We start from the raw sequence: 15,795 nt of genomic DNA on the forward strand, positions 1-15,795 counted from the left end.
TTATGTTGCCTTGGAATCAGTGGTGGGGGTGGAGGGAGAAGATGGCCATTTGAGATTGCCCAAGTGATGAATAAAGTACGTGACCCCACAGAGGAGAGCCTGAGTGTGCCTTATTTACACACAAGAGTAACGACACCAGGACCTCCACCTGCCAATCCAGAGAAAGGCTTTTTAATTTATTCTTGGAAAATTAAGACAATGACAATAAAAGATCAATTAACTGAGTTCTTGTGAGAAGAGTCACCAGGGAAGGTGGTTCCTCTACATATCTCAGGTTCTGAGCTTCCCGCCACCGCAGGAGGGACCCAGCTCCTGTGCTGGGGGCAAGGAACGCGGTCAGCGGGGCGCGGGGGCAGCTCCGACTCGGGGGAGCCATCTGCACTAGCCGCCGTATGAACACCCAGCTCCTCCCTCCACAGCCCAGTCCCACGATGTGGACTGGCCTCTTCAGCAAGAGCTTCTGGAAGGGCTTTCCCGCCGTTGGGCTCCCAGAACATTCTGGGTCAGCTCGGGATGACGCTCTAAATTAGTTCACAAGGATGAAGTTGGACTTGCAGTGAGCTTTCACAGACAAAAGGACAACAGGCACAGGGTTAGAAACGAGGTGAACAACAACCGGGAAAGTGGTAGCAAAGAGACACGCATGGCAATCCTACCTATGAATTCTGTCACCGGGTCATGTTCACCTTCCGTTTTAATGGTCCCAGCAATGCTGTCGTTTTCCAAGATGGGGAGGAAAAGCTGCACAAAGTCAGAGGTGTACGGAGGAGCGATGACATCCAACACCTAGGAGGAGAGAACACTGGCTCACTGCCCCAACAGCCTCTGAGCATCGTCCCACCAACACCTGATGAAATGGCAATCAGTGTGGAAGAACCACCTCCCTTCCCCACCCCTTCCACTTCCCGGTGACAAGAGGGTCTCCTGCACTAAGACGGCCAGGTGATTATGGAGGTAAGGCATAGGAAATGGCTCCTGCAGGCGGGAGGGGCTGGTATCTAATCACTGTGATCACCACGATGACAGAAAGCACAGTTCTCAGAGTCAGGGACAAAATGAACTAAATTTAAGCCCAAAGGCACTGCTAGTGTTAAAGGTGTGAAACGCGAAACGAAAGGCCCACTGCTGACCTCAGTTACAAAGTAGCGAATGAGCGAGATGTCAGTGTCCAGCTTCTCCAGGCACTTCCGGATGTAACTGACAACAGGAAGTACATAACCTCGACTCAGCAGGTGAACCATCCTGTCCAACAGGGTCTTCTTCAACTCAAGCTACGAGAGCAGGGCAGACGGGTCCGTGAGAGCGGGCCCTGTCCCCAGCCTCCGCGATGCCCGGGGCGGCCCGCTCACCTGCTCCATCACGTCCAGCTGGGAGTGCTCGGTCTCAAAAAGCTTAACGAGCAGCTGCAGGACCTGCGGGTGCAGGAGCTGGTGGCAGGTGCTGATCTAGAAACACACCGGAGGGAGTCGCGCTGAGCCCTGTGCCTGGAGCTCCGGGCTCCCCTCAGTGCGGAGCACCCACAGCCCGGTCCCAGCTGGCTCCCGGTGGGTGCCCGGGACAGCGGCCTCAGCACCCAGCCCGGGGCCCCGTTGGCTGCTGCGCCATTCCGCATCCTTTCAAAGCCCTTGCTGACAACTGGAAATCTATGGAGCTAATAAGACTAATTCCTTAAAAGGAAAATCCTCGTGGAGGGTAGAAAGCGGCCGGCCGTGCAGAGAGCAGCTCCTGCACTCAGCAGACGTCCTGGCAGGACGGACCCGAGCAGGACAAGACAGACAGACGGCCGCCCCAAGCCCCGCGGCCCTCCTACCTCGTCCAGCAAGGCCAGGTGTACCGGGGTGTGGTCGGTCTGCAGCTGGAAGTACCTGGGCTCAGACACGGTCCAGTCCACCCACTTCAGCACACCCATGGCTACCACTGGAAACCTAGAGGCACAAGTAAGGCACAATGCTTCCTCTACATGGAGTTTAAAACAAACAAAAATCCCCAAAAACAAAAAACACCAACACTAAATGGCTGGGCAGGTTTAAAAAACCACGGCCAGGCCGTGTATCCCAGCAAGTCACTGCCCATACGCCCGGCCAGGGAGATGCTCGTCGTGAGACAGTCTGCGGAGGCAGCATCCTCTCGACACCATACGAGAATCCCAGGTGGGCTTCAAACCACTTTACTGGGTTTTTTTAAAGATTTTATTTATTTGAGAAAGAGAGAGAGAGAATGGGGGGGCGGTCAGAGGGAGCAGCAGACTCCCTGCCGAGCAGGAGCCTGATGTGGGACTTGATCCCAGGACTCCAGGATCATGACCTGAGCCAAAGGCAGTCCCTTAACCAACTGAGCCTCCCAGGTGCCCCCACTTTATTGGTAGAGAAGGACAAGACCATTGATGCAAAACACTCAGGGAGCTTGGAATGGGTTGACGTTCTGTTTAGCGAACTCTTTCCTTGTCCCGAGCACAAATCACCAGGGGAGAGACTCCAATACCCAAGGGCTCGCCCCATCTGTGAGCTCTTCTAACCACCGCGGGCGCTCGTACCACCGCTATGGTCACAAGTCCCTTTCAGCTAAGCAACACCTGGTCGGCCTAACGTGTACTGTAAACAGACCCTTTCCTTCCAAGCAGTTTTTGGAATTCTGGCAGGTCTTTTTCTGGGGCTAATTTGCGAACAGACTTCCGGCACAGAAGCGCCTGACAATTACTCGTGCTGCTAAAACAGACCAATATACAGACCTGTACACCTTTTTAAAAAAACACATAAAATCAGTAAGTATCTCTGAAGCTTTTTTTTTTTTTTTTTTTTGAGCTTTTAGTAAAATAAAAACCCAGACCACTCCCTCCAGAAGGATCCAGTCTGAACGGGCTGGATTTTGCTCACCTGATGCACTGGTAAAGCGTGCTCAGCTCCGCCACCAGTTCCGAGGCCCCTTTGTTCTCGTTACAGCACAAGTTGTGAACGGTCTCCACAGCTTTGGACGTGGACTTCAGCTCGTCCTTGTTGATGCCCACGCGCTTGTTCTGAGAACACACACACGAGCCCGTGAATCCCGATGACGTGCGTGGCTTTGCAGGGGGCGGGGGGTGACCTGCTACTGGCCACCTCTCCCCGCAGACCCCTTCCCATCCCTGGAGTCACGAGTCAACTCAGCCACCGCACTCCACAGTCAACCGGCTTCCAGAAACAAGCCAGGGAGGCGGGGCCTGGGGCTGAGGGAGACCTGCTCGGTTTCTCTGGCTGCACTTTCCATTCTGGTCTGAACACGTGTTACAGACACCGTGCACATTTCCTTGAAAACTTAGCACTTAGACTATTTCATGCGTGAACACTAGAAGAGAGGTTTCTGACACAAGTGGGCTCATCAACTTCTTATAGCCAAAATTCCCAAATAATACCAGAGACGAAGCTCCTTGTCTCCTGAAAAGCCCAGGAATTCTCAGAACTGACAGTACCTTTTTCCAGGTCTCAACGACGCTTGCCGCATAGGCCAAGATATGGATGTACTTGTGCTTGTGGTCCTGGTTGATTCTGGCCCCTGGCTTGAACAGCGACTGCATGAACAGGTCCAAGAAGGCTGGCACCCGAATCTGAGGGACACACGGCATCATTGGAAAGGAATGCACGAAAGAGATGTCAGGTAAGTCCACATACACTTATGGAAGCAGTGGGGGCATGCCCGCTCACACCCACCCTCCCATGCTCAACCCAGCAGGTGTCCCAGTGTGTGCAAGGGCTGAGGATGTGATGGGGAAGGATGAGGAAAAGAACAGAAATGTTTCAACACTGATTTGTACTCAGGGACTTAAGAGAAACACAGGCTTTGCAAAATAACCCTTCCTATTGGCATGGCGGGTATCCCAGCTTATTACTGAAATGAAAGCAACTCACGAGTTCAACAGGAGGCGGGTCCATGCTTGTAAACATCTTGAACAGGACTGTGATGTCGGCTGGATTCAGGGCTCCTTTGGACAACATAGCCCCAAGGGCCTGACAGGCTCTGGGGTAGGAGGCAGCTGTGCCCAGTGCTAGTGTGATCTGACTGGCATCATGACCTCTTGATGAACAAAAGCATATATCCCATTGTTAAGAAGGCAGTGCCCTGCCCTGCTCTGCCCTCTCCTTCTTCCTCTGCCTCTTCCTTTTTTCATCCTGAACACTTGGGACTGTCTGGGTCCCTCTGTTTCTTGTATTTCTGTCATTCACCGGGAACCTGATCAACCCATAAAAACAGCCTTTAGAGCTAACTGGGAAAGAAAGACTGGACGCAGCTCACAGACTTTCCAAAAGGAGCCACACTTTTAATGTGTTATTAAGACTCCGTTAGTGGAGAATAAAGCTCATGAGGGCTCATTTAGTTCTGTAAGATACAGACTACAGCGTAACAGTGAGACTACTGGGTAACTGTTTCAGGACCACCATTATTTGCTACTGATGGATCCTAGTATATGAGAATACGAGTTCACAAATTCAGTGAATTAAACAATCATCAATTACTTTGCGAAATAAGCATCAAAGCCAAACGTCGGAAAGCAAGCTCTCTACAGCTACTGAAAATTACCCCGACTTTCCCAGCTGTACTAGGTAAAAGGAAGCTTATCTGTCAAAACAGGAGGACCCCGAGTCTCTGGTTGTGGAGAAAGGGCAAGGGGGCGTGGGGAGGATTTCACGGGGAGCACTGAGTTAGGACCAGGGCTGGCAACTACACGGCCCTCACTTCTCCTGTGCGAAGCGCTGCACCTCCTGGGCGATCCTGCGCACGGCGGAGCCCCCCTGCTCCTCCTGGGCCAGCACCGACATCATGGCCTGGGCAAACAGGTACGTGTGCTCCCCGTGGCATACCATTTTCTGGAAAATTGCAGGGAAGAGCGTTTGGGCTTCACAAACGTCGGCAAAAGAGCCAGACCCCCAACCTCTCCGTATGCAAATTAGCTATGCTGGGACGGGCCTTCTGACCTGCACTCCGTGCACCGGGAAGAAGCATTTCATTCATGTCTGAATGGGCACGGCTCAAAGCAGCCTCCTTCTAGTCTGAGATACACAAAATAAAGGACTTACGGCAAACTCGGGGAGATTTTTTTCAAGGTTTTCCTCTCCTCCATCCAAAATCGTAGCTAGAGAGGTACGGAGTACTCTGGAGAAGACCTCCAGCTGCTGGCAGGCTGTGGATACGCTGGTTATCTCCCCTTGGTACCCGGCATCAGAAATAAGCTACAAGACAAAAACAAGAAGCCAAACAAGAGCGTCAACCGGCAGTGAGCGCACCCCACAAGCTTGCCTGCTGTGTTTGCGGTGAGGGGCCGGGCAAAGGCTGTTCTCAGCTCTCAGACCTTTATTCCAATCCTGGCCTTGCCACTGACCAGGACTGTGGCCCAGACTAACCACCCTGTCTTGGTTTCTTCCTGTGTCACATGAAGGAGACAAACCAGGCATCCTTTCTCTCTCTTTTTTTTTTTTTTAAAGTAATCTCTGAGCCCAATGTGGGGCTTGAACTCATGACCCTGAGATCGAGAGTCACGGGCTCCAAGAGGCAACCAGGCACCCCAAACTGGGCATTCTCAAAGATTCCTCTCAGTACAACCAGACTCTGTAAGTATGTTCCTGCCAAATTCTGAAACACAGTTCATGTTGATCCAAAAACACAGATACGGGGGCGCCCGGCTGGCTCGGTCGGCAGAGCATGTGACTCCTGATCTCGGGGTTGTAAGTTCGAGCCCCACACTGGGTGTGGACTTTACTTAACAACAAATTCTTTAAAAAACAAAACAAAAAACCCAAAAACCCCACAGATATATATTCTATGCTTTTCTTTCTAACTGTTCAGACTTATTGACGTGGCGGAGACCCTACCAAGGAAAGCAAATATGAGGCTGCAGAAGAAACAGACCACCTCGCCACCCCGCCAGCCCTCGCGCGTCAGCACCCCCACCTCTGCGGCCGCGGCGCCTCCTACCTTCACGGTGAAGTTAAGCATCAAACAGTCTGGGTGGGCTTCGGCCAGTTTGTAAAACAGGTCCCTCCACGTGGTGTGTGCGATCATTTGTTCAAGCCAAGCGGGGGTCTGCGACAGACAGACAGACAGACAGACGGCAGCGTAAAAGGTCGAGCTCGGGCTTAAGTGAAGACGACAGTGTGTAAACAGCCGTCAGGAGCTCCAGCTGGAAGGGCCCCTGAGAGCATCCGGCCCCGGCCCTGCAGTCCTGGCAGAGGAAGCGGCCCCAGAGCCGGTGACACCACCCGGGAGGCTAAGCTGCAGCGCCAGGGCCCTGAAGGCCCGCTCACGGCTTCCGCAAGCCTCCGCCGCACACGAGAGAGTCGGGAAGGTGCTTCTGGGAGACACACAGGAGTCCAGGGAGGCCACGGAGCGCGGGGCCGCAGCAGACGCGCGAGTGACACACACCCATCTCTGCGTGGCCCGGCAGGAGGCTCCAGTAGCTCAGTGGTTTTGTCCGTCACCAGGTGTGGTGGCCACAGCTCCCCTCCTGTGTGACTGACAGACCCACGGGCTGACTCCGGGTCCACCTCCCATGTGTCCCAAGGCCAGGCTTCCCACTGGACACTCCCAGCCACCCACTGAGTGTGGCAGGGCTCCCTGGGCAGGCCTGTGCCCTGGACACCTGGGGCTCGGTTACAGGGGAGGCGGGTCGAAGACGCCCCACTGACACTGCGGAAACCTCCTGAAAACAGCACCGTCGCCGAGGGTTCTTCGCCCCCAACCTTCCTTCCCTCCGTCCCGCCTTCGGGAGCCCCATCTGCATCCCAGCCCCCCACCCCTGCTCATCTCCCCACCCACACTCTCCCCCATCATCTCCCACACACGGACCCCGTCCTGGTGTCTTCCCCCGGGGCACCCGGCGGACGAGCACAGTCCACTCAGCCTGCGCGCTAGAGCCCACTCCTCCTCCTCCCCAGACCACTGCCTGGGCGCCGCCCGGCTCGCGACAGCTCCCCACCCTGCGCAGAGCACTGAGAGCGCAGCCCTGACGCGACGCAGCTCGTCTCACAGCCTGATTTTAGGACCCAACTGTTGACGTTACTCACGTAACAGCACACTCCACTGTACGCGTGGAATGAGCCAAAGATCCTAGGGATTAGAGAACGAAGACAGACGCCTCACCTCTCCTTCTTCAGTGAAAATAGAATCTGCTTTGCGGGGGTCAAAATGTTTGATCAATAAACTCTTCAAGTGATTTTCCACCGTTTCCTGGACCTGCACGGGTTCAACACCTGCAAGAAAATGAAAACAACCAGGTGGGAAAAGGCAAGCCATCAACCCGCTGCTCTGCTTTAGGAAAAGTAGACAGGTCGGAAGTCTGCGTGTGAATCCAGGACCACAGAACTGCTTCTGACCGCTTGGAAGCTGGGACGTTTCATAAAAATTACCGTTTCTTACATATTCAATGGTAAGACTCAGAAAGGAGCACAGGGCGGAACACGCAGGATGTCTGCCTACACAGAAAGGAGCACGGCATCTTGGCAGCGCTGGTAAGGACAAGGACAAATGCCAACACGGACAGGCGGGAGGACGGAGAGACAGACCCTCCACGGCGGGAGAGAGCAGAGGGCAGCCACAAGAGGCACACCGTCTCTCAGCGCTGCCCCGGGCAGAGCGACCCCCTGCTGTCGTCCTCACCAGGCTCGGTGGACTTGCAGGCTCTGCCTCGATCATATTAACTAAAAGCCATAATCATACCCAGTCCTACGTTATCCATCAATTATGCTGGCTATAACAGATCTCTTAAAAATGACACACTGAACATATACACACTGTATAATCCTGTAATTCTACAACATGGTAGGGCAAACAGCTCAATGAGAATCACATTCGCAGGCTATCTGTAAGCCTCAATTATTGAATCAAAGATAAGAATCAGGCAGATGAAGATGGGTAAGAAGTTCAGTTCCGACCTACAGAAGTCTTAAAAACCAGGAAAGCAAACAAGGCCTTTCCAATTCACCAGCATTGTAACGATGCAAAGGTCTGTAAGAAAGGCAGGGAGGGGAAGTGGCCAGCCAGGATGGGGGCCACCCACAAAGCACCTGTCTGAATGAGCCACTCAGCCAGCAGGTTCACGGTCTGGGCCACGGCCGTGTAGTTCTCAGATAAGAGTTGGATAACGTTCTCCGGAGACCCTCCTGCCTGAAAATACCTAAAAAAAGTAACAGAAAAGCCATGGCACTCAAATGAATGTAGATGGGTATGGGGATCAATGACAAGAGAGCTAGGATATTCAGATTTTTAAAGGGGAGGGGGGACTAACAGCCTTCCATTCCAAGACCACATTACTCTCACTTTCGCACACTGTCCTCCAGATCTCTGAGTTGCCCCCAGCCTCCTCCCCATACCAGTGCCTTTTCTCACACACCTCTTCAGAGTGTTAAAGATGGAGGGCTCCATTATATAATCCCGGGTAGAGAATTTATGGAGGCATTCTTGCTGGACCTCTGCATCATCTTCTCCCTCTCCATAATCATCCTCCTGCTGGTGGTAAAAACAGCCAAGCGATTTTTTCATTAACACAAGTATCCCATAATCTCACCTTAAATCCGCATCACCCTGTCCCTTTTGAAAGTGTCACATATACATCATTTTGTCAACTTTCATGACAGTCTCATGAAGTGGGCAGGACAAGTAAGGGGCAGCTACGAAAATGGATGGACTTGTGCCGTGCCCCCACCTGGGCACACGTGTGCACAGTGGCCACACAAGTCACCTAAGCTGGCGGGGTGGCCGTTTCCTCCTCTGTTAAAGGTAATAATAGTGACTGCTCCCATCCGTCTGTTGTAAGGACTCCGTAATCTAATTTCTGGAAGAACTGAGCAGAGTACCTGACATTCAGGAAGAATTCAATAGATACTAGTTATCGTGTTCACAACGACTATTTCATATGTGCCCTTTAATGCTTCCCTCCAACAAAGGCTGATGAAGCGATTCTTGAAGGCATAAGCCATCAATACACTGTTAGAAAGTGAAGGTCACAGACTCGCCTTGCATCGGCAGGCCTGGCTGGAGACTAGTCCCTGTTCTGGGTGGAAAAAATCTTGGGCAAGTCACCGAATCTCAGAACAAAGCTGGGTGGTAATGTGATGACGTCAAGGTCTGTCCAGCACGAACGCTGACATCCCAACGAACAAGCAGATGCTTTGTTAACACTTGCTCTGTACTGAGCACCGTACTTGTCACCAGGACACCTGGGCCATATAAGACAAGATACCGCTTTTTCTGCCAAAGGACTTCACAAACCAGGAGACCAACCTCCAGGTGACTGACATAATGGGGTAAGACCTAGACCAGGAATCAGCAAACTACGGCTCAGGGCCAAATCCCATCCTTCTGTTTTTGTAAATAAAGCTTTATTAGAACCCAGCGATACCCATTAAAATTTTTTTTTTTTAATTTTACGTTTTGTCCATGGCTGCTTTCCCCTGTAACAGGAGAGTAAGCAGTTGTGACAGGGACCTGCAGAGCCTAAAATATTTACTATCTGGCCCTTTCAAGAAAAATCTGCCCACGCCTGGTCTAGACTAACATTCTGCAGATACTGATTTGGAAACAGGTCCTGTCTCTGCAGACTGGGGGTCTTCTCTCAGACCTTCCTTGTCTGGGGAGCCACGAGCAAGGCTGTGAAGGAAGGCTGGCCTTCCCCCTGAAGACTCAGCCCTGGGTGTCTTCCCTGGGACCTATACTCTTCCACATCTTCTCTTGTGTAATGCCATCTCCCCTGTTCATAAATGTAGAATTTAGCCTGATCTCTCTCCAAGCTCCAGGCTCAAGTGTCAGCAGCCTATTCTCATGTCCATCCTGATGCCCACTAGTTCTCCAAACTCATGAGGTCCAAAACTGACCCCTCAACAGATCTTCCTACAACCTGTATTTTAGTAAAAGATTCCATCATCTACCCTAAACCCAGAAAGCTAGGAGTCACCCTCAGTTTCTGCTCCCTCACTCCACCCCCACACCCCATCACAAAGACCTACCAATTCTGTCTCCCACACATCTACCCAATCTGGCCCTTCTTCCCATCTCTGCCATTCCTTACTTTGTGCATCACTTGCAATAGCAACATGCCCCTAATGGCTCAGTCTCACTCCTTCCTTTCAGTCGTCTTCCGTACGGATGCCACAACAGTCTTCATAAACCACAAATCCCATATCTCTCTCTTGCTTCAAGTTCCCAGTCTCCTGCAGAAAAGATATCCAACCTCTAGCACGACTTGAACCTTTTGCTCAGTCACCTGGCCAGTCTCACCTCTTGCCAGTCCCCACCTGCAAGCGGAAGCCAGACTGAACTCTGCATTTCAGCAGCTCTGGGCTTCTAGCGTCTGGATCTAGTACCACTGTAGCCTCTGCAATCTTCCTGCCTCTCAAATCCAGTAATATGGCATCGAGTGAAAAGAACTTGTGTCCCAGAAATTGACCTACCACCATCTTTCAAAAGCCAGCTCATGTCACCCGTTTCTTGACTTCCTCTTCTTCCTCCAAGCAGTGAGAATGATTATGGAGTGAACCCCTCTCATCACCGAGAGCCCATGAGGGCCAGTGCGCTCAATTTTGATCACGATTAAAGCTCCCCAACCTCCTGCCATTCCTAGCGGCCTAAGCGAGGGCATTAACCGGACTATCAGGCTACAAAGGGAGGGCACGGGTCTAGCCGGCCCTTTGCTATGCCTCAGCTGTGACGCTCTGTAACTTGAAGGTTCAATGTGTCAAGTAACAGGACATTTTGAACAGGACGCATGAAGCCATCACGCTGGTGGCCCAGCAGTTCGATCAAGTGGCAGTGGAGACGAAAGGACCTGGATCGGATCCCCATCCTTCCATTTACTAGCTTCGCAGCCTTGAGCAGGTCCCTCGTGCTTTTTGCCTCACTTTCCTCATTTACAAAATGAGCAGATGAACCCCCGACTCCAAAGCCCGGGAGCGGAAGGAGATGACGCGGGGAAGTGCCTAGTCGGCACGGGCTCTCGGCTACATCTGCCTCCATCCACCCTACTGAGAGCCTCCAAACACACAAATCTTGTGGTTTCACTCCCTGCCCCAAACTCCTGAACAAGTCACACTTGTCAGCAGCCATCAAAGGCCCTTCAGAACGTGTTGCCTTGCAGAACCTCCTGCCACCGCGTCCACCGGGCAGATCACCACAAAGGCAGCTCACCACACAGGCCTCCTTTCAGCCAGGCACACAACACCCATCTTTGCATCTTTGGACCTCTGCTCCGAGGCCCTCCCTGCGCCCCTGCCCCCTCCCTGGCGCACACCCCACTGCGTCCCCTCTTCCTTCAAAATGTGAGTTCAGTACTTCCACTCCTGACGTTGGCCCCTGTTAACAAGCAAACCCCCAGGCTCCCCTCCAAGCCAGCTGTACGGTCCCCCCAGGAGGGACCTGAGAAGCTGCGTTTGGAACACACGCCTGGGGCGGGTTTTCAGATTACAGGAAGCTTGGGCCACACGGGCAGAGCTGGCGCACCCAGCTCTGATTTTCCAACCTGGTTTCGGGGGGAGGTGGGGACGGTGGGGACGATGCCTCCTCAGCCTCCATGCCCAAACCCTCCAGTCAACCATGGAAGATCCTTTGGGTGTCACCTCGCCCAAGGACTGACTGAATCAGCCCAAAGCACTGGAAAGTATGGTTTACAAACATCAACACACGTGGAAGAGAGACCAGAGTCCCACTCTTCCCCTCACCACGCTGACTTGGGACTTTTTCAAAGATCTGAGTTGTTCAAACTTGGGGCTCCGCGCCCAAGACTTCGAATTTGCGCCCTACTCGCCTCTGGGGGCCAGGAAGCACCGGCGCCTGGCACTGAGGGGGGCCCCAGGGGAGTGCTCAGCGGGCCCCTCGGGTCACGACCGGGTGGTCAACACCGCGGAGGCCCAGACACCGGGGAGGGGTCCCCCTGGCCCGGCCCCGCCCCAACTCGTTTGCAGAGGAGGGAACCGAGGCCCAGCGAGGCCTCGGCACTCTGGGCGGGCCCAACTGGCCTGGGTGCAAAGGCGGGCGCCCGGCGCTCCGGGGGCACAGGGGGCGCGCTCCGGGGCGGGGAGGGGGCGGGGCACGCTGTGCTTGAACCACACGGCGACCGCGGGGCCGGGCGCGGCGGGGGCACGGCCGGCCCGCCGGCGACGGAGACCAACAGTCCTCGTCGGGGGCGCCCGGCGCTCCCCCTCACCTGGCCACCGTCCGCCTCGTCGCCCCACTCGGCCGCGCTCCCGAAGTAGTCTTCGTCCATTATGGCGCCCGGCGCGGGCCCAGCCATCCTCTCCCGTGAGCGCGCGCGAGCAAAGCGCATGCGCACGGCGGGGGAGGCGGGCAAGCGCACGCGCGGTCCCGCGGTCCCGCCTCCCGCGGCCGCGCGCCTAGGCCCGGGGAAGGGGCGGGGCCCAGAGAGCGACTGCTTAGTCGTGGCTCCAGGCGCCCAGGGTTGGGCGGGAGCCGGCGGAGGCGGGGCCTGGACGAGGGGGTGGGGCCCAGAGAGCGGCTCCTTAGTCGTGGCTCCGGGCACCCCGAGTTGGGCGGGAGCCGGAGGAGGCGGGGCCTGGATGAGGGGGCGGGGCTTAGAGAGAGACCGGAGGCTCGTGGCTCCAGGCTCCCGGGGAGTATGGAACTAACGCCCCGAAAGGATCCAGTAACACCGCCTGAGTGGGTCCCAGGAGTTTTGGCTCCGGATAGAAGTTTAAGACCAGGCTCACTCTTGACCTGGGTTCGGGGCCTCTCCGCACTCCTTCTTCCGTGTGACTTTCGGTCCTGAGAGCATCGGTTTTCTCATCTGACAACTGGGCACAAGAGCAGGGCTGACTTATGGAGCACAGTGTCTAGGGCCCACGAAAATGTTTCCATTTCTTTTAAAATCGTTGTATCAATAAGTAGTGTAATGGTGAGTCCAGCCCGGGTTATATTTGTATATTTGATATAAAGAACTGACACCATGTAATATATAATCTTAAATATTTCTTTATGGAAGAAGGGACTACACAGGCAAAAAGTGCTCCCAAACGTCATAATGCAGCCCTGGAAGAGAGGGCCTACCTCGTGGGGCAGTTGTTAAGGATAACTGAGATGAAGCTTTCTAAGCCCACAGCATGGTTTCCTACAGGTAGTAGGAGATATAAAAGTGACAGACTGCTGGTCATCATGGGAAGATTTGAGCAGGGAGGCTAACACCATCAGAACTGGATTCTTTGAGAGATAAAGCCCATGCACCGGTCAGGAAGAACATTAGAGACGTGAGCTCTAGAGCAATGGTAATGGTGACCGTTTCCGGAGGGCTTACCAGGACCTGCGATTTCATTCATTCCTTCTCTCATTCATTCAACTCTTGTTGCCCCATCATCTGGCCCTGTGCTACTCCTGCAGCTCCTTGGTGTACAAACCGGACATGATCTTGGTCCTGGAGGAGCCTGCATTCTAGTGAAGGAGCTGAATAGGGAACAAACAAAAGTAATGACAGAGGGTGACAGTGTTCGTGCTCCAGGATACAAGGAGAGATGCCAGCTTTGGACCACCAGACAAGACTTCTTTGTGAAACTTGTATTTGAGCTGAGAGTCATACGACAAAAGGAGTCAAGGGAGCTTGGACCAGAGAGCGAACATTGTAGGAGCCAAGGCTTGCCATGTGTCCTGGGAATGCAAAGGCCGCTGGCCCTGGTACCTGGCCAGCCAGGGAGCCTGGGTGAAGTGGGCAAGGCTGTTGCCAGGATGTGTGACTTGACACTTTCGAGGGGCCGAGGAATGGGCCCAGGAAGATGTTGCTGAGACCTCTAGCCTATGGGCATGGGGTGGCACGCCATGGAAATAGGGAGGAGAACATAATGCATTTCACTTGGGTACGGATTGGGGTGCGTCCAATTGGTGCCGTCAGAACACCCATGCAGAGATGTCTTGCAGGTGGCTGGAGGTGGAAGTCTGCGGCTCAAGATTCCATGAATCAAGCTCTAGCTTCTATTCATGAGATTAAAGTGCATTAAGTTAATGAGTGCCCCTGCTGTTGGCTTGTTTCAGGGCTCGTTTTCACTTGCTTTCTGAAAATGTTGCAAAGAGTGGATGGCTACTAAACTCCTACTACCTCTCCTCTTGGATTTTTTTTTTTAATAGTGCCTGACTTGAAAGCCGGCAAATTAATATATGTGTAACTAATTACTCCTACAGAATCAGGGATTATTTCACTCACCTCTCATTCAACCTCAATAGGTTACTCATTATTAAATGGATTAACAAACAACCTTTAATGAAAGCATCACATTCAGTCTATAAGTCACAATGATTTAGAATAATTGAGTCTGTAGGTCTTGCCTCCTGAGATATTGTTGGCCTGTTGTTTTTTGAAAAGCCTTATCTAAAATGTCCAAATTAGCTTGCTTTACTTAAAGTAAATAAAGTTATTGAAGATATTTTCCTGTTTAAGAGAAACTCTGGTGGAGAATTTCTATGGAAAGGAGAAGTTGGTTTCGCTTAATCCATTCAAGAAGTGCTTACTGAGTGCCTACTTGGTGTTCCGTGCAGCTTCGGGGCTATAAACCACAGACACAGCCCATCAATCTAGGGCTGATGACAGAAAAGAAAAGAACAGGGTCTCAGGTGATAGTGTAGAGGGGAGCAGGCTCCAGGAGAGGTCAAGGAAGATCTTCCTAGGGAAATTATGTTTAAGCCCAGACTTCAGTCTGGAATAGAGGACAGAAAATGGGGCACAGCATGAAACATGGCTGGAGGTCAGACATGAAAAGGGGGTTTGGGGGGGAGAGAGAGAGGGAGGAGAGGACCTGGAAACTTGAAAGCAGTTTGGACTTTGTCCCTAGGGTAATGGGTGACCGTGGAAAGCTTTGAAACACAAGAGTGACGGGATCAGGTAGAGGGTTTCCCGAAGGTCATTCTGGCTGCAGAGGAAGAAGGATGTGAAGGAGCAAAGTAGAGGTTTGGGGACGAGCAAGGATGCTGTTGGGTGGGTCCAGGTGAGACTGGACGGTGGCTGAGAACTGGAGGTAGGTGTGAGGACAGAGCAAATATGTGGGACAGCGTTAGCAGGCGAGATGGGGGGGAGTGCAGGGTCCTACCAGTGAGTGTATAACGAACACCCAAATGCTTTCTTGCTTCAGCCCACTCCTGTCTGTCTTGTCTCCTTCATGCCACTGAAACACACCTGCCGATGTCAACAGCTTGCCCTCTCCAGAAACATGGCCCCATCTTCATCTGGTTGGTGGTGCAGAAGTAACAGGCACAGATAACTCCGTTCTTGAAATACTGTCCTTTCCGACGCAACCCTCTCCTGGTTCTCCGCCTACCTCCTCAGCTCTTCCTTCTCAGACGTCTCCCCCTGAGATGTCCCTCTGTCTGTTGTCTAGATTATGCAGGTCCTCGGGACCTAGGCTTGGACCCTCCTCTGCTCCAACTCTCTTCCTGGGGGAATCTCACCCATCCCACGTCTTAAAACCATCTAGATGTTGAGAACTCCCACGTGTATCCAGCCCTGTGTCTCCTGTGATCGAACTGGCCTAACTGTCCCTTGGTGACTTTACCGTTAGGTTTTCCTGTGGACATCTCCACATCTGCATGAGTACCCCAAATGTGGTGCTTCTGTAGTCTTCTAACCTCAGGAAATGGGGCCATTAGCTCTGATTCTGTGCTGCCCCACCCCCATCCAACACCAAGGCAAATTCTGTCATCAGGTCTGCTCTAAAAGCGTACTTCAAATCTACCCACTTCTGACTCCATGGCTCCCACCTAGTCCAGGTCTGCACCAACCCTCGCTCAGACCTCTGCAACAGCCTTGAACAAACCTGACTAAATCTATCCTTGCTCCATCACAGTCCG

General features: G+C 53.1%; 1 protein-coding gene across 2 annotated transcripts; it reads right to left on the reverse strand.

The window, feature by feature from the left end:
- Positions 1-143: 143 nt before the first annotated feature.
- NELFCD (negative elongation factor complex member C/D) lies at positions 144-12,293 on the reverse strand. 2 transcript variants are annotated; one of them, XM_032878886.1, is made up of 15 exons: positions 12,161-12,293; positions 8,357-8,472; positions 8,031-8,140; positions 7,108-7,217; positions 5,944-6,051; positions 5,049-5,201; positions 4,708-4,838; positions 3,882-4,047; positions 3,446-3,580; positions 2,874-3,013; positions 1,811-1,925; positions 1,350-1,445; positions 1,131-1,271; positions 657-786; positions 144-561 (listed from the first exon to the last, which is right to left on the reverse strand). In XM_032878886.1, the coding sequence occupies exons 1-15, from the start codon at positions 12,278-12,280 to the stop codon at positions 527-529; spliced, it is 1,806 nt and encodes a 601-aa protein (XP_032734777.1). In that variant the 5' UTR covers positions 12,281-12,293; the 3' UTR covers positions 144-526. The 2 variants fall into 2 exon arrangements, with proteins under 2 accessions (XP_032734777.1, XP_032734778.1); XM_032878887.1 differs by having other exon boundaries at positions 8,357-8,469; positions 12,161-12,275.
- Positions 12,294-15,795: the final 3,502 nt, after the last annotated feature.

Source organism: Lontra canadensis, unplaced genomic scaffold (assembly GCF_010015895.1).
Source record: "Lontra canadensis isolate GAN:19392208 unplaced genomic scaffold, GSC_riverotter_1.0 scaffold65, whole genome shotgun sequence".
NCBI lineage: Eukaryota > Metazoa > Chordata > Mammalia > Carnivora > Mustelidae > Lontra > Lontra canadensis.

Coding starts and splice junctions, on each gene's coding strand:
- NELFCD (XM_032878886.1), bottom strand. CDS start 12,280: ATGCGCTTTGCTCGCGCGCGCTCACGGGAGAGGATGGCTGGGCCCGCG. Junction 5,202..5,943: donor TGCTTAACTTCACCGTGAAG/GTAGGAGGCGCC, acceptor TTTGTCTTGTAG/CTTATTTCTGATGCCGGGTA. Junction 1,272..1,349: donor AGCTGGACGTGATGGAGCAG/GTGAGCGGGCCG, acceptor CTGCTCTCGTAG/CTTGAGTTGAAGAAGACCCT.